Source organism: Diadema setosum, chromosome 20 (assembly GCF_964275005.1).
Source record: "Diadema setosum chromosome 20, eeDiaSeto1, whole genome shotgun sequence".
Classification (NCBI taxonomy): Eukaryota; Metazoa; Echinodermata; class Echinoidea; order Diadematoida; family Diadematidae; genus Diadema; species Diadema setosum.
In genome coordinates, this window is record NC_092704.1 from 14,237,186 (window position 1) to 14,263,562 (window position 26,377).

Here is a 26,377-nt window from a genome sequence, read left to right on the forward strand (position 1 = left end):
GAGCTGTGTGTGTAACTATGAGAGAGCAAGGAGCTTGTGTTTGAAGCTCCGTAATTAAGCTCCTTGCTTGGAGAGAGTCACAACTCATGCACGTAAAAGATCCCGCTTCATTCATTCATCGCAAAGAGCAGGGTGTTTAACCCGGTGAAGTGGTCCCACCTCACATCCAACTGGACCCATGGAAAACCAGCTTAGTGTAGCTAAATGTGGGCTATCCAGCCATCTTCTCAGATGGAAATGAACAAACAAACAAACAAACTTTAGTGTGTATAGCAGCGATAAGAAGCAACAAAAGCAAAGAGCTAAATTTAAAGGCATAATTTACCATTTGTAGATGAAACAAAAAACCCGCATTAGTGCTTTAAGATAGTTATACTATAAAATGTGAGTTAGGGATGGAAACAAACACTGTAAAAATTTGAATCCATATAATTGATGCTAAGTATCGTAAAATACATAAAATGTGAACAATAGTTATAATAAAAATGTTACCAGACTAAACCGTCTATACAGTTATGGTTTATAGAAAAAAATACTGATATCTCCTTATAGTATTTTAGTCTTTATTGCGAAAATATTATATGGTAGGATGTTTTGTGATACAACAGACCTACACATATGCATCAATGTGATATCTTGATTTTTTTTTTTCTAAATCAGGGGCCGCGGAACGTTTTTCAGTGTGGGGGGGGGGGGGGGGGCTGCGGGCGGGACCGGGGGGAGGGGGGGGGGTGGTGGCAAGGTCAAGACCCCCCCACCCCCCGCTTAGACGGGAAGAATCTAAGGGCGGAATCTTTGGGAATTGAAATTCGTGAGTGTCGTGATTTTTTTTTTTCCATTTTTTTCCATTTTTTTTTTTTTTTACGAACCAAAAGTGTGGGGGGGCTGCAGCCCCCCAGCCCCCCCGCTTCCGCGGCCCCTGTAAATCACTGCTCTCAAAGGTAAACAGGATATGATATTGTGTTGGTAGATTATCAATGACAGACAATAAGATAACAGCGTAATGAAAAGTACAACTTATTTAAAAGAGGTTCATTGGGGAAATGCTTTAGTCCTATGGTTGATAACATTCAGATATTTCTATTGCAGATACTACGAAACAAATAGAGAGAAAGAAAAAGAAAGCACAAATTAAAGAAGGACTATAGGTATGAGAGGTTAAAGGACTATTGCATTAAAATCAAAGTAAGCAACTTTTTAAAAATTAGATCAAGTGGTGGTCAAGCGAGCGCATTTTCTTTTCAGAATAACAGTTGGTACTGGTATAGCGCATAATTATAGAGAGAAAGAGAGGGTATTTAGTATAAAGTTTGGTATTCTATGCTTACAAAGATGTACAGTGAAACACTTAATGCATAGTAAGGGTAGCAGATCTATTAGGATCGTTCCTGGTCGTAAAATTTCGTTTTTAAGCACTATTGTTTTTAAAGATATATTAACATGACTTCAACACTAAATTGCCTCCATTTCAAACTTCTTCATTTCTACTCAGAGTTCAGGCGACAGTGTTTGATGACTGAGAGACGGAGAGAGAGAGAGAAAAAAGAAAGAGAATATGAACAAAAAGACATCTGACATCTTTTTTCCCTCAAAGTTTTGCTGAATGCAGCAGAGTCCAGATGCGATTGAGAGCGAGAGTGATTTGGCGGAAGAAGCGGTTGGCGTCCGTCTCCGAGCAGTTCTTGAAGGCACTGACAGTGAACTGGAGTCTGTATGCAAAGGGCGTGACAGGGCAACGTGACGTGGTGTGATGTTCTTCTTTATTCACTCTTTATTTCCAAATCATTCGTGCACACACCCTCACTTACACCATGGACCTAATACACATGGACTGTTCACTGCAGTCTTTCTTTGATGTAATGATCGTTATCGACACCTGATTATGTGTATCTCTGGACAATTGTGTGATCATGTATCGTCACTAACAAAAGAATCTTTTCCCTCATTTCAGTCTTGTTTCGCTGGTGTGCCTTTTTCAGACGGAAATATCTTTGAACAAATACAGATGATGAGGAGCAGCAAACCTTAGATCATTACAGATTTTGTGTCAAAAGATGGGTAATTGCTGATTAGCACATTTTCGCACACGCATAAGACCTTGCCTAATGGCAAGATATATCTGTTCTCTATCATTACCATCCCTTTTTGCTCTGGAATAAGCTGGAGAAAAATGAAATATTGAGATCACAAATGACAATCATTCTGCCAAAATGTTAGCTTTCTTTTAAAAACTGCCTGCTTCTCCCAGGCGAAATTGTTTAAGGTAGATTTCCTAACATACACCACAACTGCACATTCGCTTTACATGATTTTTGTGAGTTATTTTCTTCTGCGCATATAGTTTCAGATTTCTCGAATCTCCGTCTTGTTTTTCTCCCGGCTTGCTGACGGTGACGATCATGGGATCAAAGCAGTGAAGCATGCTAAAAATGTCTTTGTGGCGCTTTTGAGATGTACGGATGCATGAATTAATTAACGATACGATGAATGTCCATGTGTATTAAGTCCTTGAATATATCAAGTTCCTGGAAAGTATTCCGTTATAAACATGTTATGATCAGATTATAAATGTGTTGAATTGGGGGGGGGGGGGATTCATCAAAGAAAAAAGAAGAAGCGAATAAGTACAAGGGGGAAATATAATTGACATTCCATGTAAAGTCTCCTCGAATTATGCAATGCAATAAAGGAAGTGGATTTAAATAAAGTAAGAAAGTGATAACGAAATAGAGAAGGAAATGAAGGAAAATGAAGGGGGAGCAAGGATAGAGTATATTTGCATCGTAGACTCGGCTACTAAGTACCACATTCATTAACACTAGCACTAATTAGTATGTACTTGTATACTACAGTGCAAATTTGATGTCAGGGTTTGTTGTTGTTGTTGTTTTTCCTTATATACCCCCACCTAATTGCAAAACGAACATGGAAGAAGAATCGCAAAGGACGTCTTGATGTAAGTCTACATAGGATAAGCAGTTTCACTGTTATAATACTGACATATAGATCTACGTTTTGCAGAGTACCAGTAATACTCCTTTATAGATATAAACAGAAGGGAGGCGCAACTCACTCATCGCTGCCGATCCTGTAGCAACACATATATCCATCCTGCCTCATAGGGGCTATGGCTCCCAGGCCCTTGGTGTACCCAAGGGTGCTCGTAGACAGGGGGAAGTTGCCTCCACCTCCACTAAAAGTAAATATTGGGGAGCAGCTGTAATGTTTTGTATCAGAGAACATCCTCTATTGTCAGATCAAATATCATTCCTTTGATAAACTGAATTGTCAATCCCTCGTAAATATGGAGGAAAGAGACAGACTAAAACAAACTCCGACCAAACTGATAAAATTCTACCTTTAAGTTATTGGGGTTTTTTGTACCTCTTGTTTTGCAACTGATTGACAAATCGCCCAAGATTGACTTAAACGAGCACTGAAGTAATCAGTGTTTAGTAGTAGCCACTTTATGATAAAGGAAATCATGAGCATACATACTTTGGCAAGATTCGAACCTACGACCTCCTTTGTTTTACGTCGATGTAGGGCAATTCAATCAGTTGCAAACTCTGACCATATTACGTCATAATGGATGTTGTCAAGGAACTATCGAAATCAAAAGTCAATATATCAAATTGTTTTATTACATCCTCACATTGCATCAGTTGAAAAGAAAAAAGATGAATCTATATATTCGCTTGCATTAAACAGAAAAAGACCCTTAAAACAAAACTCGATCTTACCACTTTACAACATGATAAAGGATGTCATGAAAGAAAATTTCTGTCAGAGACAAGGTTTTGGAGAAACCCGGTTCTCGTTCTCTGTCTGTCTGCTCTTCCAGTTTGTGTCTTATTGTTTTACCAAGTTTTCGCATTGAGTCACTTGAATATACTTTTAAAATGATTTAATCTGTCAGCAAAATCGAGGTGAGACCGGTGATATATAGAATCTGTGTGCATATCTTTAGAACAGAGGAAATTAACCCTTTCTTTCATTGGACAGAATGCTTATGGAAGATGCATTCCCCACAAGATTAATACAATGTACTTCGTAAATCATGGTAGGCCCTACTTTTCATCAGGTTAGTATCATGACAGGCAATGTTGCGTATATCTGTATAGGTCACTGACCTGAGAGTGTAGGCCTTGTCCATAAAAAGTTCTGGCACCGGTAGGCCCATCTCCTGAGAAATGAGGTAAAGACCAAGGAGGTGCCGGTCAGTCCCTTGACCACTGGCCGCTTCTATCATCAGGGCTATGTGTCGGTCGTGTGCTGTCCTGAGCAGAACCAGTTTTGTAGATGCCTAAGATAGTTTCACACAAAGTTGATAATGCTTCCGGCGTCCATTGAGAGTTCAGTGTATCATTTCGCAGAATCTGTTCAACATTAGACTCTTCGAAACATCAGTGTGAACATTATAATGATTATAACTCGAGTTCAGTCACACCACTCATTCATATCTCATATAAATAGCAGCAGGTCAGCTGATTGACGTGTAAAATATGGAGGTCTCCTAACCGGTCATTTTTAGTCTGTATTCCAAAAGGAACTCTCATAACTTTCCTGATAAAAGATACTGGTATAGTCGATTGCTTCCATTTTTCATTCATACATTTCCCATCATATCTCGTTTGGCATTGTTCGTTCTTTAAGCGCATACAAGTATGTCATTATTAGTCATATTCAATTTCCTTATTTTTACAAATTATTATAAACCATCTTCATCATAATTATCATGATGAAAAATAAAAATTTTCTAATTTCAATGAAGGCCTGGCCGAAAGGATTGAAAAAGAAGAAAATAGATGAAAAGTACTGCCCTAGAGAATAACGGATATGTACTTTATTGATACCTTCAAGTTGCATGGAACGATAACTGTAGCTTGAAATAATGGCTACAGGGATAACTGAAGTACAGAAATACGATCTGGCACTGAAGGACAGATATATAGAAGCGTACAAATTAGTAGCGTCTATGGCATATGTGAAAACATACATTTACTCCTGGCATTGTGTTTGCGATAAACTATATCAGATTGTAGCCTCTTCAAACAGATGCATTGGTGGACACCATGCTAGACTACCAAACAAGGCGAAACACCTCATGATATTCCCACAGTTTTCTCATCCTCTTCAGCATGCTGCATCCAACGACCTGTGTCATTCTCTCTCTCTCTCTCTCTTTCTTTCTTTTTTTTTCCCCTCTCTCTTAGAATTGGCCAGTACACTCCTCTTTAAAGGACAAATTCAACTTTATAGACATGTAGATTGAGTGAATGCAGAAATATTAGTAGAACACATCAGTAAAAGTTTGGGGAAAATCGGACAATCTGTTCAAAAGTTATTGATTTTTAAAGTATCTGCGCAATCACTGCTGGATGAGAAGACTGCTACAGTGTATGATGTCACATGCGTAGAACGATATAAGGAAAATATAAAGAGAATTTAACAAAATTTTGTTCTGTGAAAAAAGTGCACATTTCCTCGACTTGTCACTGACGTATGTTAAGGGTAACATCCCCTGCCTTCCGAAAGAGGGAAGTTGAGCGTTCTTTTTTATGCGAGAAAAGTGAAAATATGTTGAATTTTCTTTGTTTTCTTTATATCGTTCTACACATGTGACATCACAAGCTGTAGTAGTCTTCTCATCCAGCAGTGACTAAGCAGAAACTTCGAAAATTCATAACTTTTGAACGGATTGTCGGATTTTCCCTAAACTTTCACTGACGTGTTCTACTAAAATTGCCACATTCACTCAATCCACATGTCTATGAAGGTGGACTTGTCCTTTCAGTATTTCTCCCTATCCTTCTTGGAGTCAAAATTGAGTCTGATGCTTAGCGTGACACTTCTTTTTCGTCTATTTGTATATACAATGTACTTTATTCAAGAAAGTTGACTCTATAGCTTACATCGACTGCTGTGTCCTGCATAGCTTTACACCAGTCTATGGCCTCCGCAGTGCAGGAGCGGTGAGTCTCAGTGCGACCGTGGTAAAACTGCCGAGTTGTAGCTGTCTCATAAGCAGCACCAGGTCTTACAGGCAGAAGTAAAAACGAAACGAAACAAAACGAACCGAAACGAAAAGCTCAGATTTGTTTCCTATGGGGACATGAATTATACAGGCCTTTATTTAGAATAATTATGTTTTCATTATGTTGTGGTTTAGTTCCTTCTTTATACAATATGCATGATAATTATTGCAGAATATATTGAGCAGAATTTGCTCTCAAAACATATAACCTCTGATGCTATTATATACTGAATGCCAAAGTTTCGCATTTCATTTACATTCTTTTTTTCTTTGGATGTGTTTATCTTTTGAAAAATAACAAAGTTGAAATAAACGTAATTAAGCTGAACTCAGTATTGTCGCAACGGTCATTTCAAATTCTTACGCAGTTTGCCAGTTCAGTCTATTCCTTGGTAAGTCATTTTCCAGTATAGCATTTATTTATTCTTTTTTATCACATGGATTAACTATGCTATTACACACCATGTATGTTGTAAAAGTTGAATTCAATTAATATATTAAATTGAAAATGGTAGAGTTTGCATCTTTATCGGAACTTAGATGAGAAAGGAATGGAGATCTAAAAAGTATTTTCATTAACCATTTCGGCAAATAAGATGAGATGCTGAAATCATGAGCTCACAAGTCTAGCTCCACTATGTAGCATCCAGTACTTGGCCACTAATAATGTTGTTAATGACCTTAATACATTATTTACATATCTGGCTTTCCATAACGGCCATGTGGCTTTATGACCACCCAGTACAACAGATTTGTGTATGACACACACATAGTGTATTGTATGACACATGCAGAGTGTACTGCGTACACACATACAGTGTATTATCTACACACACACACAAGGAGTAAAGAATAAAGGCAAGAAGAACACATGCAAGTGAAAGCATGGACCACAGTCAAGGTCTGCTAGTCTGTTTATTTATCTGTGCATCATCCTAAACATTACATTTGGCGACGAGGATAGATCATCCTAAACATTATACGTTCAAATCTTCACTAGATCTATGAGTTGTATCCTTATCCTTGTCAATATTTCTAACGTTGCTTCAATATAGCACATGATGACTCTTACATAAGGGGGAAATGAATATAGTTATTATATTTCTTTATTGCGACTATATCCACTTCCATCACACGGACATGATTTTATTATGACTTTGCTAGCAAACCCCCAAAACAATAACAACAACGACAATGACAATGACAATAACAACAAAGTACCTGCCAAATGAGGTGTAGTAGGCAAGTTGCAATGCAAGCTGGATGACACCATCTGGGTGCAAACCGTGTTTCTTCAAGAAGTCTTTGCCGAACACGTAGTAAGAGCTGCAGACTAATTCAAAATTAGCCGCCTGTTGGAGATGAAAATACCACGGTCACGCATTGTAAGATGTCGGCCTCAAAGAGTTAACTAGTTTGAAGAAAACTTGACAATTCGTTCAAGAGTTTGGATTGTTGAATAAAAAAGGATACAGGAATTCGTGACGTCGCAGCAGCGGAACGATATAAAGAAAATATGAATATAATATCACTATATTACGAATGCAATGACGACACCAAAACTACAAAAATCGGAACTTCCAAACAGATTTCCAGAAACATCACTGAGTATTCCACTTTTGATATCGCCACATTCGTTGAATCCACATAATATTCATAGTTTTGTTGTGCTAATTAAAAAAAAAAAACAAACTCAAAGTGATATTATCATATAATGTGTATAATTATGTTATTGTTGCGCGTTAGTATTCTCTTTCGATATGGGCTATTACCTCAATTTGTTACTTCTATAGTAAGGCCAAAGGCAAGAGTTACAATTTTTTATATGATTTATGCTGAAATGGAATGACAGCATTATGTATGTATATATATATAATATACATATATATATATATATATATATATATATATATATATATATATACACATGTATATGCTTTTTGACAATAATTGTCACAATATGGGGGTTGTGCAGGTGTATGGTGTGTATAGCTGTTGCCTTCATAAAGTAACACTGCAACAGGTTTAGACTATATTCCATGCCTATGCGATTACGTCTGAAGTTTAAGTTAGCTGTTTTACGCAATTACTTAATGGTATAGGCATATATTCATGTAAATTAAGTGTGTGAAATGGCCCGTGTGAAAACTCATTTACATAATGCATTCCACTTTGTTTACACAGCACGACATTCGCCTGTAACAAAAGTTTCCATTTAAGGTTGAGTCTTCCGAATTTTAGACCCTCATTGCTAAAAGCGAGGGCATACTGAAAGGGGAAAATAAGTTTGTGAAATGTTCCGTGTGAAAACTCATCTACCTAATGAATTTCACTTCTCATGCTGAACGTCCTCCGTGCAATTTAGATCTTCGTTTGCGCTAAAGGCTAGGGTTTATTGAAAGCGTCCTCCCCCGCTAATCATTTTGTCAAAATAAATGGCTGACCTGAATATTAGCCCATATCTGCTTCCTGTCCTTTTTTTTTTTTGTTTTGTTTTGTTTTCGGCTGGATCAAAACAAAGGAAATTGTTACGTGTGGTTGGAATGAACTGAGCGAGCAGACAACTTACATTTCTGTTGTACACGTCAATGGCGTGTTTGATGTCCTTCCTCACCCTCTCATCCGTGACAAATATGAGCTCGCCTGGCGTTTGAATGTCCGGTCTCTCAGTTACAGGTTCATGCTGTATAGCAAAATAATATGTTCATGATTATTATGATTGTCTTGTCATCATTCAGATCAGAATTGAGGAACGACACGGCATTTTGATGAATAATTACAATCCTGTAATGCCACACTTTTGATGCATGACATACACTGTAATATCTTATTTCAGATATTTCTTTCTAAATTCTATATCAATTATTTTGTATGAGCTTTATTGATATTCACTGAAATATCACTTTGTATATATTTTTTAAACTTGAAATATAGTTATGTCTGTTTCTTTGTCGATGCAATAATCGTGCATTTCAAGATGAATACATGACTAGTTTTATCTTCTCAAGCATCACCTTGCACATGACAGGACTGATAGCTCTGTGTGCGTAATAGTTCATCTCGTGTTTATTTTGCTCCTTTATGAGCTACAAGAACTTACCGGCCAGTTTCCACCACTAGTCTGCAATTGCTGGTAGAGGTACTGCGATAGTGGTATGACAGCCATTCCGTCAAATGGTGCATGCTGGTGGAAAAGACAAAATATTAGTATCACGGCCGACCATTATAACTATCTTTAAAGAACAAACAAACATGAAACTTCAATTTCGCGCTCCTCATATAATACTATTTGCAAGTTTGGACTTGTTCGAAAAGAGGGATGGCGATGGTTTTGGTGGAGATGAGAATTCAAGTTTTAGCTTTTTGCGAGATAAATAGAAATCACTTATCATGAAATATTAAAGAGCATACACTTCTAAGAGGAATTAAAAGTTTATTTGACGAATATCGGTTCTGAAATGGATACCAAAAACAAAGAGATCCTAACAAATGGTTGGACCAACCTTTTATTAGGACCTCTTTCTGTTTTGGATATCTCAGCCATTCCAAGTCGATTTTCATCAGATAAACTTTTAATTCATCTGAGAATGAGATGCTCTTTAATATTTCATACAAGTGGTTTCTAATTATTTCGCAAAAAGTTAAAACCTGAATTCCAATCTCTACCAAACTATGCCATCCCTTTAAAACAATCTTGTATCCATCACGAACACGTCCAAACTTGCCAATTTGAGGAGCGCGAAACTGAAATCAAAAGATTCATATAAGCCAGTTCGGGGTTCCACTTTGAGCATGAGCAGAAAAATGTCATTTGTACCAGCAGAGCATGTTGGTTTTTAAATTCACTGAGATAAGCATCTGTGATGTAATGATTATTCAAGCAATCCTTGTATTAAAATGGTGCTTGCCATCACATCCACCCGGCAGTAAAAGTAGTATTTGACAAAATCAATAGAAGAAGATTGTCATTACATTCAATGCAAAATGAATGGATGTTTTCCGAAGTGCCAATTGGTGGATCATTCTGGTCACCTGGTCTACGCGAGTACATCCTTTGTTTGAACATGACTGATGAATTCCATGAATTGTTAGGTCGGGCAAGCTAATGCATTCTGTTGCTTGAAGACTAGTGGAGTGCCTAATCAACTGAGAAAGAAGACAGGTCATTTGTACCCATCTGTACATGAGCTAACACCGAACTGGCTTATTGTGGCGGACACTCAATTTGAATTCAACCACTTACGTCAATGTTCGTACACAAAACCCCGTTCGAAGTGACGATCAGGCTGTATGACTTGTCGAACCATCTGTTGTGAGGGAAGGCACCTGCTATACCGTGATGACAGGTCTAAAGACAGTGAAAAAGTTATACATATATTATGAAGAATTTTGTGGCAGAGCGGGTTAAGAGTTAAGCACCGCTTGTAAACATTTTAAAGTGTAAGCCTTAATTTCAGGTCCCATTTTTGTAAGCCTTCAATGCAAGTCCCATTTTTATGCCAGAATCGTTTATCGTTTACTACAACTCCTCAGCTTTTTACTCTTTTATTTTGGGGATCTTATATCTCATGCCTCACGCACTGGCGTAGCCAGGGGGGGGGGGGGGCGATGGGGGCGGTCGCCCCCCCCCCCCCTAAGATTTGGACCGAGGAGTTGGGAGGCGGAAAAAAAAATGCGTGTATACTGTATGCATGCACATGAAGCGGGTCTCCTTTGCAACCTTTCATCAAATAAGATATATTTTTTTGAATATTTCACTCAAAGTGTGCACCAGATCGTTGAATTTCAATTCAAAATATGCAAAATCTCTCGTGCTTGGGAGGGGGATACCCCCTCCCAAACCCTCCCCCTCTTTGCCGCTTTCCCTAGCTAAGTACACTTTTTAGATTAAAAAAATTCTGAATAATTCTGAGTGCACAAGACTTTTCACTAATATTCCGAAAACTGAAGGTTCCCTCATGTATAAGGGGAATTTCCCCTTTTAATCGACCCTTTCCTCCCTCAGCCCCCCCCCCCATCATTTTTTTTTTGATTACCCAAATGTTGATTCCATCAAATATGCTTATTATGCGTATACGAGATATCTCAATTTCAGCCTTAAAAAGATACAAGCTCCATCGGAAGGGAAGAGTGGAGATAACACTCGCCAACGCCTTCTTCCTGTTCCCCCCCCCCCCCCGCCATGCAAAGAAGTAGACTGTGGTTATACCAAGATCGCTTTATTTCAATTCTAAAAACGCAAAAGCTCCGCGAGCGGGAGGGGGAATCCCCCTTCCCCTAAGTTCTACCTCACTAGGCTTTATACATACGCACAGATGGTGCACATTCGGAATAAGAGCTAAATTCCGTGATTTTAACACTTCGATGAAAAAGTGTTGCACCAAAAATTTGCACCAGATCGCTGAATTTCAGGTCTGAAAACGCAAAATCACCTTCGTGTGAGAGGGGATATGCCCCTATCTACACCCTCGTGTGCATGCTTTTTCTGTTTGATTGCTGAACAGACAGCGTTCATGATATTCAGTGTAAGAATTAATACAAGAAGACTAGTGTGTTTGAATTATACTGTTTTATAGGCAAATTGTTCAATAATAATCTACAATAAAATATACGGCAACCTTAAACAAGTGGGACTGTTTCAACTCGTTAAAACACGCAAAAACATGCATCAAATTGCACCATTTGCAACATCAAAATGCAAAAAGTTCTCACCGTAGGAGGGGGGACACCCCCTCCCACACCCTCCCCTACCCCCTCGCTCGCTCCGCTCGCTCGGGTTCAGTCGAGTTCGTGATATACAGTGAAAAGAATTAATACAAGAAGTGTATCTAAATTATACCATTTTATAGGCAAATTGTTCAATAATAATCTACACTAAAATATACTGCTACCTTAAACAAGTGGGACTGTTTCACGTCGATAAAACGCGCAAAAACATGCATCAAATTGCACCATTTGCAAAATCAAAATGCAAAAAGTTCTTACCGTGGGAGGGGGGACGCCCCCCTCCCACACCCTCCCCTCCCCCCTCGTTGGCTCCACTCGCTCGGGTTCAGTCGCGTTCATGATATTCAGTGAAAAGAATTAATACAAGAAGTGTATTGGAATTATACAATTTTATAGGCAAATTGTTCAATAATAATCTACACTAAAATATACTGCAATCTAAAACAAGTGGGACTGTTTCACGTCGTTAAAACACGCAAAAACATGCATCAAATTGCACCATTTGCAAAACCAAAATGTAAAAACTTCTCACCGTGGGAGGGGGAAACCCCCCTCCCACACCCTCCCCTACCCCCTCGCTCGCTCCGCTCGCTCGGGTTCAGTCGCGTTCATGATATTCAGTGAAAAGAATTAATACAAGAAGTGTATTGGAATTATACCATTTTATAGGCAAATTGTTCAATAATAATCTACACTAAAATAAACTGCAATCTTAAACAAGTGGGACTATTTCACGTCGTTAAAACACGCAAATACATGCATCAAATTGCACCATTTGCAAAATCAAAATGTAAAAAGTTCTCACCGTAGGAGGGGGGTTCCCCTCTCACCCTCCCCTACCCCCTCGCTCGCTCCGCTCGCTCGGGTTCAGTCGCGTTCATGATATTCAGTGAAAAGAATTAATACAAGAAGTGTATTTGAATTATACCAATTTATAGGCAAATTGTTCAATAATAATCTACACTAAAATATACTGCTACCTTAAACAAGAGGGACTGTTTCACGTCAATAAAACGCGCAAAAACATGCATCAAATTGCACCATTTGCAACATCAAAATGCAAAAAGTTCTTATCGTGGGAGGGGGGACACCCCCCCCCCCCCTCCAACACCCTCCCCTCCCCCCTCGCTCGCTCCGCTCGCTCGGGTTCAGTCGCGTTCATGATATTAAGTGAAAAGAATTAATACAAGAAGTGTATCTAAATTATACCCTTTTATAGGCAAATTGTTCAATAATAATCTACATCAAAATAAACTGCTACCATAAACAAGTGGGACTGTTTCACGTCGATAAAACGCGCAAAAACATGCATCAAATTGCACCATTTACAACATCCAAATGCAAAAAAGTTCTTACCGTGGGAGGGGGGACACCACCCTCCCACACCCTCCCCCCCCCCCCCCCTCGCTCGCTCCGCTCGCTCGGGCTCGGTCGCTTCGCTCCCTCGCATACTAACCGCCCCCCTAAGATGAAATCCTGGCTACGCCGTTGGCCTCACGTGCCCTGGTTTTGACCCATATCTTTCTCCCTTTTCTCTGTCCACTGTGTAGGTATAGTCTAGCTCTTGTCATTCATTCCACCACGCTTGCTCACAGTTTCTCTTTCCCTCGATTACAAGAGAGCTGTATTGTGTTTGTGTCTGTATGCGTATACTTCATCACTGTTTTACTTTACTTTTTTTGCCTCGTTTTATCTGTTTTGTAACTACAGTGGGGTTCTTATGAAGGGACTGCAGACTACAAGCTCTGCTTTTTAGCATTCCCCTCCATTTCCAACTTTTTTTTCCTTTATTTGTCTTGAAATTAAAAAAAAATTGTATTACTGTTCATAGTTCGTTTTTTTCATTGCATTGTTGTAGCATTAGTATGTGTATTCAAATTTTGTAATCATATGAAATGAAATAAAACGAAACAAAAAGTAAGACCACCATGTGAAAGAAGGAAAATGAACTCTTTACAGCGATTTATATCTCACTTGTTACACTCCGAGGAATACTTTTTGAGTTTTGATTAAGAATACGTTTTCTTATTTTTCCTGTGTTTTAGCACCTTTAATCGCAAATATGTCGCATTAACCGAAGAATCAATTTTGCTATCAAACTCTTCATTTAATGTATCCTTTACACAGCACATCATTGCTTTGCCCACTTTTCCTAACTCCATAACACACGTAGGCACGCACATAATTATACATAACTAGGCCCTTATGTAGGCCTGTTATAGCAATACGATTAATTTTTATTTTTAGTAAATTCAGCATAATTAAGTCAACAAAATTACAAAGAAAAAGAGAAAATATATTGCAATAGTATTAATAATGAGGCGAGTGGACAATCTCTACTGCACTTATCTTGGTCAGTTTTGTGACCACACGCAGGGTCGATTGTATGATAACAGTACGCCTATAGGATTGTGTCAGATCATTGACAATATACAGCGTGTCCCAGAAAAAACGAAACCGGGTTGCCGTGCAACTTTTTACTATCAAAATCATACCTTTTCTTTATGAGATATACATCAATGGAAAGATAAACTTTTCTTCTTTCATTTTATGTACAACTTAATGTTCATTGTTCATGCCATGACTGAGTTAGAACAATGGAAAGTGGTGCTACCAAGTTTTCATTTGCACGCGCAAATTGTGAATTTAAGTCAATTTTTCAGACTTTTAACGTTACGTTTTCGAAAAACAAAGTTCATAACCCAAATATTCATATTTTCTTCTTTCATATGAGACCTTACGCGTCAAATATAAATAATGCATGCTTGAGAAAAATTTGTATGAAAGCATGCTTCATTTCTACCAATTCTACGGATAGTCGAAGAAAACAAGCATTCAGCTCTCCCGACTTAGCATTAGACAATGGGCTCATCTGCACCATTGAATTCACACAAAACAACCGCAGTGCTACAGTGAATGTTGTTCGGGGGGGGGGGGGGGGGGTAGGCCTATTTACAGAGAATGCTGTATGAGACGGACAGCCCTTTGTTGTCATTTATTTAGAATAGGCTATGAGACATAACCAATAATTGAAGATTAATATCGTGAGTATTCTCAGGCTGCACGCAGTCCAATGGCTACGGGAAATCAACATTACGACAATGATGCACATTTTGATGATTTTTATACCTCAAATTTATTTCACTGTTTTTATTCCTCTACATTTCCCTCACGCGTGGTTAATCCTTCATCACTGACAGGGTTTTGAAGTTTTTGAAGGGGGAGGCGAAGCAGAAAGAGAGGGTACATCACTTTATTTATCACTGAAGTTGCGCTTCTACCATTTTCAAAGGTGCAAGTGCAGGGTAGAAATTCGTCTTTTTTTTGGGGGGGGGGGGGGGGGGCTCGGAAGGTTTTTTTTCGGTCCGTTACTCCCACCCCACCTTCCCAAACATTCCGCTGATGAACACCCTTTGCTCTGTAGTTAGCTGCATGGTCAGGCAAGCTCATGATCACGTGCTGATTTAGGACCCTATTCACAACCAAATCATCTGTAACATTCCCTTTTACCCCATCCCTTCATGTTTGTGGAAATTCACTGAATCATGAAGGCCATTGTTATCTGCCAAGTCGGGCAGGAGTCGGGAAAGCTAACTGCTCCTTTTTCACTATCTATCTATCTGGGTAAAATGTAAGGATATTTTCATATTAAGTTTTCTCGAGCAGGCGTTGATCATTTTTTACGCATGGGATATCATATGAAAGGAAAAAGGATGAATATTAAAGCTATGATTTTATTTTTTGCAAAAGATTGCTGAAAAAGACTGAAAAATTCATTCAAAGTCGCCATTTGCTCGTGCAAATGAAAATTTAGTAGCAGCACTGTCTATTGTTCTAACTCAGTCATGCATGAATTATGAACAACGTGTTGTGCATCAAATGAAAGAAGAGAAGTGTATCTTTCAATCCATGTACATCTCATATAGCAAATATATGATTATGATCGCAAAGAATTGCAATGAAACTCGGTTTCGTTTTTTTTTTTCTGGGACACGCTGTATAGCACTTGTGATCACGTCTATAAGCCAGTTCACAGTTTCAATCTGAGCATGTGCAGATAAAGGTCATTGCAGACCTTCTATCGAAATGGATTTGCAACTGAGGTATTCAAAACCTAGATAGAGCTTGTTGACAACTGTGTTGTAAATGAACCAGGGGGGTGTTTCATCAACGTTTGTCGGCGCTGACAACTTGAATCACCATAGTAACAGTCAGTGACCAGAGCATCTCAGCCAATCAAAGCCAAGGATTTTGCTGAAATTGGTCAGCGCCGACAGTTGTCGGCGCTGACAAGCGTTGATGAAACACCCCCAGATGTAGATTGATATTTACAGGTGAATGTGCATTCTTTTCAGCAAAACTAACAAAAGCCATTCATGCAGCATTGACATGTAAATTAACACTTCCTGCATGGATGTTTTCAACTGCTCTTCTTGAAGACTATTCCATGTATTGCAAAGTCTGTGGTTGGAGAGATCATTGCAGACTAGTGCTAACTGTGAACTGGCTTATTGTGAAATAATCCAAATTACTCTTATTTTTGTAATCTGTCAGTTATGTCTTCCTGAAAAAAAAAATATCCTTGGTTACGTCTTACGTCTTATAAAAGCTTAGGATTACCTCTTCAACTTTAGCCACCTCAGGGTTAAATTTCTCCCAATAGGCCTACAGTCGTGTGACAAAATTACTTTCAATCCAAACTTTTCTGACTACCGTTCAAGGCATGATAGTTTAGGCCTAGGTCTCTTCTTCCTAAAGGATGCGTATACTGATACATCTCTTCTCTGATTGCATGTACTTATCGTCTGACTTGTTTTCCCCACAGAGATAAATAATTATATGATGAATTCTTGTTTTTTTTACTGCAATATTTTTTTTAAAGCTCTCTGAGTAAATTCATTTGCTTAACATTATACTCTAACTGTCATGATGGTCAGGAGTAGTTTTCTTTTGCTTTTCTTTTTTTTTTTTCCTGAGGAAACTTTTCCGACATCCGTTTTAGGTTCCCTGTTATGCCTTGAGAATTGTCATCCACGCCAGTTAAAATGTCAAAGGTTAAGCAGCCAGAGGGTAAAAACATCAGACGTAAAATAGTGAATTAAAAAAAAAAAAAGCCCAAGCAAAAATATCCGAAGAAACAACATCAGAGGTAAAAGTGGTAGAGGCTAACCGTGTAAGACCAAAACTGTCCTAGGCAAAACTGTTTTAGGTAAATGCCAGATATAAATGTTTCAGCTGTTAAAATTCGAAAGATTAAACTGTGAGAGGTCAAAAAGATATATACAGCTGAAAGTTACCTGGCGTAAAGCGTCAAAGGTATACTTCATGTCAATAGTGAAAGTGGAAGAAGAAGAAATATACTAGAGATAAAGATGCCTGATGTAACGGTGCCAGAAGTGAGAAAACAAAAAAGACAAAAGAGAAATTAAAAGAAGCACAAAACAATGTGTGACTTTCGATATAATATGTCCATGCTTTGAAAATTGAAAATGTTGCCTGATATCATGTGTTATGTGTTATTCATTTTCGGACTTGCTTAAGGATCTTGTCGCGTACACAGGATATGACAATTTCGAAAGCTTGCAAGGCGCGTATTGTAATTCTTGGCCAAGATGTTTCCCAATACACTGTGTCCCTCGATCTTGGCCTATAAAAATTACACTTGGTAATGTGTGATAGATAGCTGGGCCTTGTTTCATAAAGCTTCATAAAACTTTCGAGTGGGCAGTGTTATTACTGAAGAGACTATCATGTGTAGGCAAATAAGGTCATATATTATCGTTATCTGTCGTTTCTATAGCAACGAAAAATCATGTGACGATGCATGGCTACTAGTCATGGAATAATAGGAGCTAACATGTTAAAGAAACCAAGGAAATTTGAACATACTCTCGTGACCTCTCATTATAGACCGCGGAAACACCTACTCAGAAATGTTTTGTTCATTATATTATGATTATAAGACTTGTAATATAATTCTAGAAGCCCTGAGGAAAAACATTCCACCTGGCCATCATGTCATACTTCCGCATATGTCTTCGGGTTTCCGTCGTCTAGAATGAAGCCCATGATACTGTTTTTGATGGTCTCTACGTGCTTGCGGTTTGCTGGATCCAGAGAACACAGGTGATCAAAAGCCTGAAGAGAAGCAACAAAATGCAAATACAATGGCCAATCATGTGCATGAATTATATAATGTCAAAACATACACAATAATAATCATTATTGTATAACGTGCGATTTAATTCACATGTTATACCAGAACTATCATAAAAATTGCGTGTTACTACTACTACTACTACTACTACTACTACTACTACTACTACTACTACTACTACTACTATTACTACCACTACTACTACTATACTACTACTACTACTATCGATACTACTACTACTGCACTGTATCTGTACGTGTTGATATTTTCAAGTTCTTCATGCCAAGCATGCAGAGACAGCCAAGCAAATCCATACGTGAAAGTATATCGAAATATATACTTTGCTTCTTTGTTTGTTTGTTTTCAAACAGTGTGTGTATGAAGCATCTAAGCGGTCAAGATAAATTAAAGGGACACCCCATACCTCCTCGAAATGAATATTTTCTGATCCCTGTTCCTCTTCATCTTTACACCCAAAGTAACCATTAAGATTGATAACAATAAACGTTTGATATATATATATATATATATATTGTCTGTATGTGCGTTTCATGCAAGTTTACTTTAAAAACTTACTTTTTTTTTCTACAGCATTCTGCTTTCCTAAAATAGGCCTATCAGGAAAGAGTTCACGAAAAGCCCACTTTCTTACCTTGGAATTTTGTTTATCAAATCAGAAGCTTAACATCGTAGATGATGACGAAAAAGGCATTAGACTCCTTGGAATTTTGTGCAGTGTTTCAACACCTTTCATCACCTTACCATTGACACCACCAGCCCCCTTCCCCGAAAAAAAAAATCAAATTAAGAAGAAGCAAAAACATAAAGACTTGCACGCAAAGCAATGATGTACGACCTTGGCGTAGGTGACCCGATCGTCCGCGGAGAGAGCGCCTATACACTGACCCCTTTCTCTGCTCATCTCTTTGATGTAAGTCAGTTGCCTACAAAACAACCAAACTTATATTTTATTGAATCTTGTAGCACAACGTTAAATAGCAAAACTAGTTTTCAGTCTTGGAGATCGTTTTCAGATTCAAAACTCATGATATTATAGTTCATGACACTACATACTGCTTCATACATTCGATGAATAATGGTCACTACAAAAAGCCAATATATCATCTGGTCGTCAACTGTATTATAGGTATCATCATACTCAACGACTGCTCAAAAAATAAATAAATAAAAAATAGCCTCTTTGACTCTTCTCGTTTGCATCCCTACAACGTTTCAAGTGTTACGTTTATGTACCCCCGACGATACATCGACGTTTTATGTATGTATATAATGTGCTTTATTCATTATTCATTATTAATCGGTGTTGGCTTTTTTTAGATTACGTTCAGACGCGTTCTAACTGGTATTCGATAGGTGCCTAGACACGTCATATGATTATCACTAAAGATTACATTTTGTTGGTGATCTATCACGAGCGTCGTGAGCCATACTGAGATAATATGCTTCAATTTAGAGCGAACACATTTTCCAGCTCCTGCACTAAGCAACCTACCCTCGCTTGTTGACGTCATTTGATATCTTTTGACTCATCCGGTTACGATGAAGTCACCTTCATATCCTACATCGCTCAACGAGTTAAATACAATTATTCTCTTTCACTTCGTTTGTTTATTTATTTTCTAATGATTGCGATAATCCTTCTGTTTACCTGAATATTTCCGATGTCGTGTTAAGATTACCATCATCATCAAAGGGCAGCATCTTGAATATGTGCCCGTTGCAGATGACATGAATATGCCTCGGGCATTGACCCTCGCTTTCTGTAAGAAAATAATAATTCTGTTCCTAAACATTCAATCAGGCAATATCTATCTATACACTTTCCCCAAAGACAACTTTAGTTGTTTGATAGAAATTGCTCATTGAGTTTCAAATCGGAAGATAACACGGCTATATTTTTCGTGTTTTCTTGTACATGACTTTAACCAGTTTTCTTCAAATATGAATACGGTATCTTCACATCAAAAGGGATTTTAGATGAGACCTCTTTGTAGGCTTCTTGTCGTATTTGTGATGATGAAAAATAAATAATGAAGATGGTGATCTTATAGGAGGAAAATAATGGCGATTCATTGACGATTTTTATTATCTAAGTCATTATTTTCATCGTAATTGTTATCGTCATTACTATAATGCGTGAAATTGAAGCGCATGTGAAAGTCGGCATAGCAAGAACTGCTACGATTTAAACATTTTGTGTAAAATACAAGAACGAAAGAGTAAAGGAGTCCAGACCAGTCTTGAAGAATCTGAAGAGCTCGTCCCGCTCTAGTCCAGGTTCTCGACAGGTGTGGAACAGACCCCGCAGCTGGTCCATCGAGAAGATGTGTGTTCCGGCCCTGTTCTTGTCCACGGGGATCTGCTCCCTGTATCACATGTACCAATGTAGAACCTATACCATTTTTAAAGCAATACAGATCTACTTTCAAATAGTTTTTTTTTTTCTTTATATTCCTACAAAAAAAAAAAATCGCCATTCGCATGTGTAGAAAAAGGTCAAAGTAAACAACGCAAAAAAAAAAACAAACAAACAATTATCTTTGGCACAATGGAAACGGTGATCAATGTTTCGTCGTTTGATACATGGCTCAGCTGTCTCTTTTCTTTGCAATAGAGTTTATGCTAACTTTGTTTACAAGCATGAAAAGCTAAAAAAAAAAAAAAAACACACACAACAAAAACAAACAAACAGCAGCACCTTTTTGACTGGCTCTCATATTTTATTTCTTCAAAATGATTGGCTAAAAGAAGCGACAACAGAAGAATACGATGACATGTCATCTGCTCCTGCGACAATATTGCTCCGGTCTTTTCTCCAAGGACTTATCAATAGGGTTAGGGTTGTGATAGGGTTCTAGGTTTAGTTTGATGTGAAAAATAGAATTAAGGTGAGGGTTGTGTTTGTTGGTAGAATTTATGTTTGGCTTAGCGTGCAGATATTTCATGGCAGCAATTTTCCCTAGGGCATATGTCATGGAACCAAACAATACACAAAGTTCATAACGTTTGCTATGATAGATTACAATCTTATCAGGGGGCAGATCCAGGAATACCGTAAAGAGAGGGGCGCCTTTACAAAATTACTCTATTTCTTTTGTTTTAAAAAAAGGGGGGCGCCCGGTACCCCCCCCCCCCTCCCGGATCCGCAACTGATATTGGAAGAAAAGGTGAGTTGTCTTCAAACCTTACTTTCTAACAAGTGTGTAGAAAGTGAGTACATGCCAGAGAGCGATGGCCCCTCGTTCAAGCTGACTGCCTGTCATTGGGGGCCACATAGTGTCTTGGGCTGAGAACGACCCGGAAGGGTTCTGGAAAACTCCAAGAGGACGTCGAGATGACAGATATGCTATTTCTTCCCACCATTGTTCCAACTATACAAAATATTCAAGCGGAAATGACGGGCAAGTGATCTCCTATAGCTCAAAACCCACAAACAATCTCAGATTATGATTATCTGAAATGGACCAAAATATGTCATCTGGGTTGACCGACTCAAATCATGTAAGTTTACATTGTCTTACCTAGGAGAGTGATATTTTCTTTTACTATACTTTTCAATATTTTGCGGCTTAAAACAAAACCCAAATTGAGATATTAGCAGTTTCTCTGGACAATATATCTATATATACACTCAACAAAAAAAAAAAAAGTAAGTTCCCCCCTAGCATTTTTGGATATAACTCAAAAAAATGTTTTACCGATTTTCATAATTCAAACGGGAATGGATAGGGAATTTTATTACTCATAACATGAATGGCATATCGTTGCCACCAGATATCATTATTGGTGTGAAAAAAATGCATTTTATGTCAATATATATATATATATATATATTATTTCTTTTTTCGGACAGGTGCTGCACTGGGAAACAGAATATATTTCCATCGATACTTCGGCACATCACTCCTTAGTGGTCCTAATCTTTAAATCTTTTTTTTTTCTTCCCCTTTCTTATGAAACTGCGCACCTCCTACAATGCATTAACCTCTCCCTTATTTCAGTCACTTTTGAATGATTTATGTGTTTACATGACTTTAAATCTTTGAGATTGATTAATACCCTTTTGTACCATGTATAAAAGTGGAAATTCACATTGGCCTATATACTTTCTGTGGAATTTGAGCTGGGCGGTCGCATTATCTTTTCCCATGAAAATTAAAAATCCGTCTTCCCCCATTTTTTTCTACCGTCTCACAAATCTGGCAGAAAGAACAAAACGGAGAATATATATATCTAATATAAAGAAGAATGTATTTAAGCAGAAACAACAACAGCAAATAGGTAATTGATAAACTATCTAAGTCCCTGCTTTATCTGTTCTCATAATTATATGGGTTATGTTTGCTTAATTATGTCTTAGTGTGAGCTAATGTTATCTCAATGCGAGGCAAGTGTGTCTGTTTTTACATCTTATCATGCCTCGCGACAATGTTACATTCTAAATGCACCTTCCGCCTGAGCTTATCAATATCTTAGATTTTGTTTTGTATTGTATAGTACAGAGTTCAAAGGTGGCAAAGAGTGCTCTGATATCATTTTCATATTCTGTTTGATGGCATATTCTCTTAAATAGACCCAAGGCATAATTATTGTGTCAAAATATTATATGGAGTTGATATTTGCGGGCTTTCTTATTGTGTTGTTTTCAAATTAGTTATTGCCAAACTCGTTTTTACTATTCATTAACAAGTCATTACCTGATAGTTATGAAATACACGACTCGTTTTATAGTGCCAGTACATTTAGCTGAAGAGGGGAATTCACTTCCAAATGACCATTCCCTCTGACAATAATAATCATCAGAATATTTTACTGCATTGAAACGGAATATAGTCCAAATGAGAACACATCCTACTAACCTTTAAGGAAATATAAGTAAATGCTGTCGGTCTGAATACTTCTCAAATCTTATACACATCGAAGAACACAACATAACTTATTGAAGAATGATCAATTACCCAATTTTTTGAAGCTTCGGACTTCTTGAGAAGCTCGTTGTGAAGTGTTTTACCCGTTCCTTGACCGAAGCGTCCCACAATTCTTTGCGTCTCTCGGAAGTCATCCTCAGACAAGAAGGGCTTTACTAAGAAAGTAGAAGAAATTGATACAGACAAATGGGTGTGCTTAGAGACACGAGTGGGGTCATGTCATTGATGTTGATACCAACGGCAATTATTGATTATATCTACAGTTATCGTTACTTTTATTAGAGGTGGTTGATTCTTAGATTCTCAGATGCGTGATTTTCATGAAAGAATTTTATCGTTTAAGCAACAGCTATTGAATATCGACTGGGAGGATCTGTATTTATTGGATAATGCTAATGATTCATATGAATATTTTATTCGGGTTTTTACAGATTTATATGATCAGTGTTTTCCTCTCATCCAAGTGACATGTAAGAAAAAATGTAAGAAACCTTGGGTTGCTTGGGGCCTATTGAAGTCAATAAATCGTAAACACAAGCTTTATAGCAGTTACGTCAAAACACCAACTAACGTGAATAAAAAGAAATATGTAGAGTTCAAAAACATTTTGGTTAAAACTCTTCATCTAGCAAAGAAGAATTTTTATAACGATTTGTTTCAAAGAGTAAAAGGTGTATTAAAAAAACGTGGTCACACATTAATGGACTGTTGGGATGAGGTAAGAAGTGCTCAATTCCTTCTGAGATGTTTCATGAAGGATCATCTCTGGTGTCGAGTAAACAGAAGGCAGAAGCTTTTAACAGGTATTTTATAGGATTACCCGCTAAAATAAGTAGAGAGATTCCTTCAGTACCACAGTCTTTTTATGAATACTGAAAGCCAAGTAGTGATAATTCATCCTTGTTTTTTTAGACCAACTTCTGTATTTGAAATCACTAAATTTGTATCCTCGCTTAAGTTATCGAAGTCAAGTGGGTCGGATGATATTGCCCCTCGGGTTGTCAAGGAATGCATTCATTTTTTTTTTTTTTTTTTTTTTTTTTTTTTGCTGAGCCATTATGTGATATTTTCAACAAATCATTGTTCGAAGGAATTGTGCCTGACAAGCTCAAGGTAGCTGAAATAGTTCATGTGTATAAAAAAGATAATAATAAGAATCTGAATAATTACAGACCTACAGCGCTTTTACCAATTTTTTCTAAGATTTTAGAGAAAATAGTCTACAAGCATTTGAACGATTTTTTTTTTTATTGAAAAGAGATGTTCTAATTCCACAACAGTTTGGTTTTCGTAAACATTTTTCTACTAGCATGGGCGTTTTCAACTTGTTGGATGCTATCATAAAATCCTTTGATGATGGACACTTTTGCCTTGGAATTTTTCTAGACTTGTCAAAGGCATTTGACACCATAGACCACAACATCCTCTTGAGTAAACTTGAACACTATGGAGTACGAGGAACAGCATTATTATGGTTTAAAAATTACTTGCTTAACCGCTCACAACATGTAGTGATTGATGGTGTAAAATCGCAATCTGGTTCCATTCGGTATGGTGTGCCACAGGCATGTTGGCCACAGGGGTCAGTGCTTGGTCCTTTGTTATTTTTGATATATATCAATGATATCATTAACTCATCAAAAATATTTTCATATTCACTATTTGCTGACGACACTCGTTTACTACGCTCTAATAAAAACATTGTTACTCTGATGACGGTTGCAAATGCTGAAATTAAAAAATGATTTGCTTGGTTTTGTTGTAATAAGCTATTGCTAAATGTTCAAAAGACTAAATGTATTGTATTTCGATCTAGAGGTAAAATTATTCCGAATGATATTGATACTTTAAACATCGGGGGACACAATGTTGTCCTTAGCGAACATGTTCAATCCCTTGGAGTTATTGTCGATGAGCATCTGACTTGGAAACTCCATCTAGAATCTGTTTGCACAAGGTTTCTCGAAGTGTTGGTGTTATATGTAGATTAAGATATATATTGCCAGAGAGGATTTTAAGAACTTTATACAATAGCATTGTTTTTCCTTACCTAACTTATTGCAATGTTGCATGGGGCAATACGTTTAAGACTCACATTGATGAATTGAAAGTATTACAAAAGAAAGTAATAAGGCTTGTCACCAATTCCAATTTCCGACAGCCGAGTAAGCCATTATTCCTTCAGTTAAAGTTACTACCAATTGATGAATTAGTATCGTTTCATTGTTTGGTTTTTGTGTTTAAACTTCAGTCTTGTCCACAATTTTGCCAGTTAAAAGAATTATTTGCCCTTAACTCACGGATTCATAATTACAACACACGTCAAAGAAACCTCTTCCATCGTCCTCATGTAAGGACTACTGTTTGTTAAACTACATGTTCAACTTTTATTTGATGTTATGTAGATTGGCCAGTCTACTTTAGTTTTGAGTGCTCTGTGTGGTGTGGTTGTGTATGGGGGTGTGAGGGTGTGGGTGTGTGTGTATGTTAGTGTGTTTATGGTCTCCTTTTTTATGTAGGTTTATCTGTTGCCATTGTATATACATTATGATCGTTTTGATATATACTTGCCATGTTGTAGGGTTAGTGTGTGAACTTACGTGGTACCTTGGTCTGCTGTCGGTGGTTTCAGTGACTGATCTGAATGTTCTCTCAACTGATTATTATGATGGGGAATGTCACTTAACATCATTGGCGGTTGGCCTTTGTGCTGCTCAGTCCCAACTTATTTGTACCTTGCATCCCCTATAGGGCCCCACTCATAAGCCTTGCTTCTTTCGGGGTCCTAAAAACCATGTAAATTTTTGTATCAGCGATTTGTGTTATCTTGTTATTTATGTTTGGTTTTTGAATAAACTGACATTCAACATTCATTCATTGTAAATGCATTGGAAGTATTATCTTACCCGAGTCGATGTATTTCTTCAATGTTTGCTCAAGGGGCGGTACCGGTAAAGGAGGCAAATCGTCATCGTATTGGAATGTTCGCTCTCTCGATGAAGCTTCCATTATCAATGTCACTGGTGATGTATCTCAAAGATATCAACCTGCGCTCTAAAGGGAAATGATGGGGGGAAAAGACTCGATGCGAAGCCGGGTTCTCGATTGTGATTATAAAAAACAAACAAACAATGACTGGCATAAATAACAATTCCTGAAAATGCGTCGACTACCAACTCACAAGCACACGTGGATTCACTATACCGTATACACACTAATATAAACATACATTACGCAAACGAACTCACATAATACATTATAATTACCATCAAAAGAGATTATTAAAAAAAAACAAATGTATCAAAACGTGTGAACACGAACACATGGTTATCGGAAGAGTATGTCCTCCTGATATTCTGTAGGCCTTCACTGAAAGGACAACGAAGTCAATATCATACCTTATTCTTTCTTCCCCCTCCAAAACCAGCGTACTTTAAATCGAAATACACCACGCGAAATGCACCACTACTTTTCAACAGTCTAAAAATTCATAATTAATCAAAGCTG

At 37.7% G+C, this 26,377-nt stretch overlaps 1 protein-coding gene across 1 annotated transcript; it reads right to left on the reverse strand.

The window, feature by feature from the left end:
• Positions 1–1,588: 1,588 nt before the first annotated feature.
• Positions 1,589–25,879, reverse strand: LOC140243881 (peroxisomal carnitine O-octanoyltransferase-like). Its single transcript, XM_072323551.1, has 15 exons — positions 25,777–25,879; positions 22,901–23,025; positions 21,132–21,313; positions 20,178–20,308; positions 19,591–19,702; positions 18,778–18,865; positions 17,789–17,902; positions 10,281–10,385; positions 9,138–9,221; positions 8,607–8,720; positions 7,259–7,389; positions 5,916–6,039; positions 4,134–4,306; positions 3,074–3,193; positions 1,589–1,709 (listed from the first exon to the last, which is right to left on the reverse strand). The coding sequence occupies exons 1-15, from the start codon at positions 25,877–25,879 to the stop codon at positions 1,589–1,591; spliced, it is 1,827 nt and encodes a 608-aa protein (XP_072179652.1).
• Between the last annotated feature and the right edge of the window lie 498 nt (positions 25,880–26,377).

Coding starts and splice junctions, on each gene's coding strand:
- LOC140243881 (XM_072323551.1), bottom strand. CDS start 25,879: ATGGAAGCTTCATCGAGAGAGCGAACATTCCAATACGATGACGATTTG. Junction 4,307..5,915: donor TGCAGGACACAGCAGTCGAT/GTAAGCTATAGA, acceptor AAACTATCTTAG/GCATCTACAAAACTGGTTCT. Junction 1,710..3,073: donor TACAGGATCGGCAGCGATGA/GTGAGTTGCGCC, acceptor CTTTGCATACAG/ACTCCAGTTCACTGTCAGTG.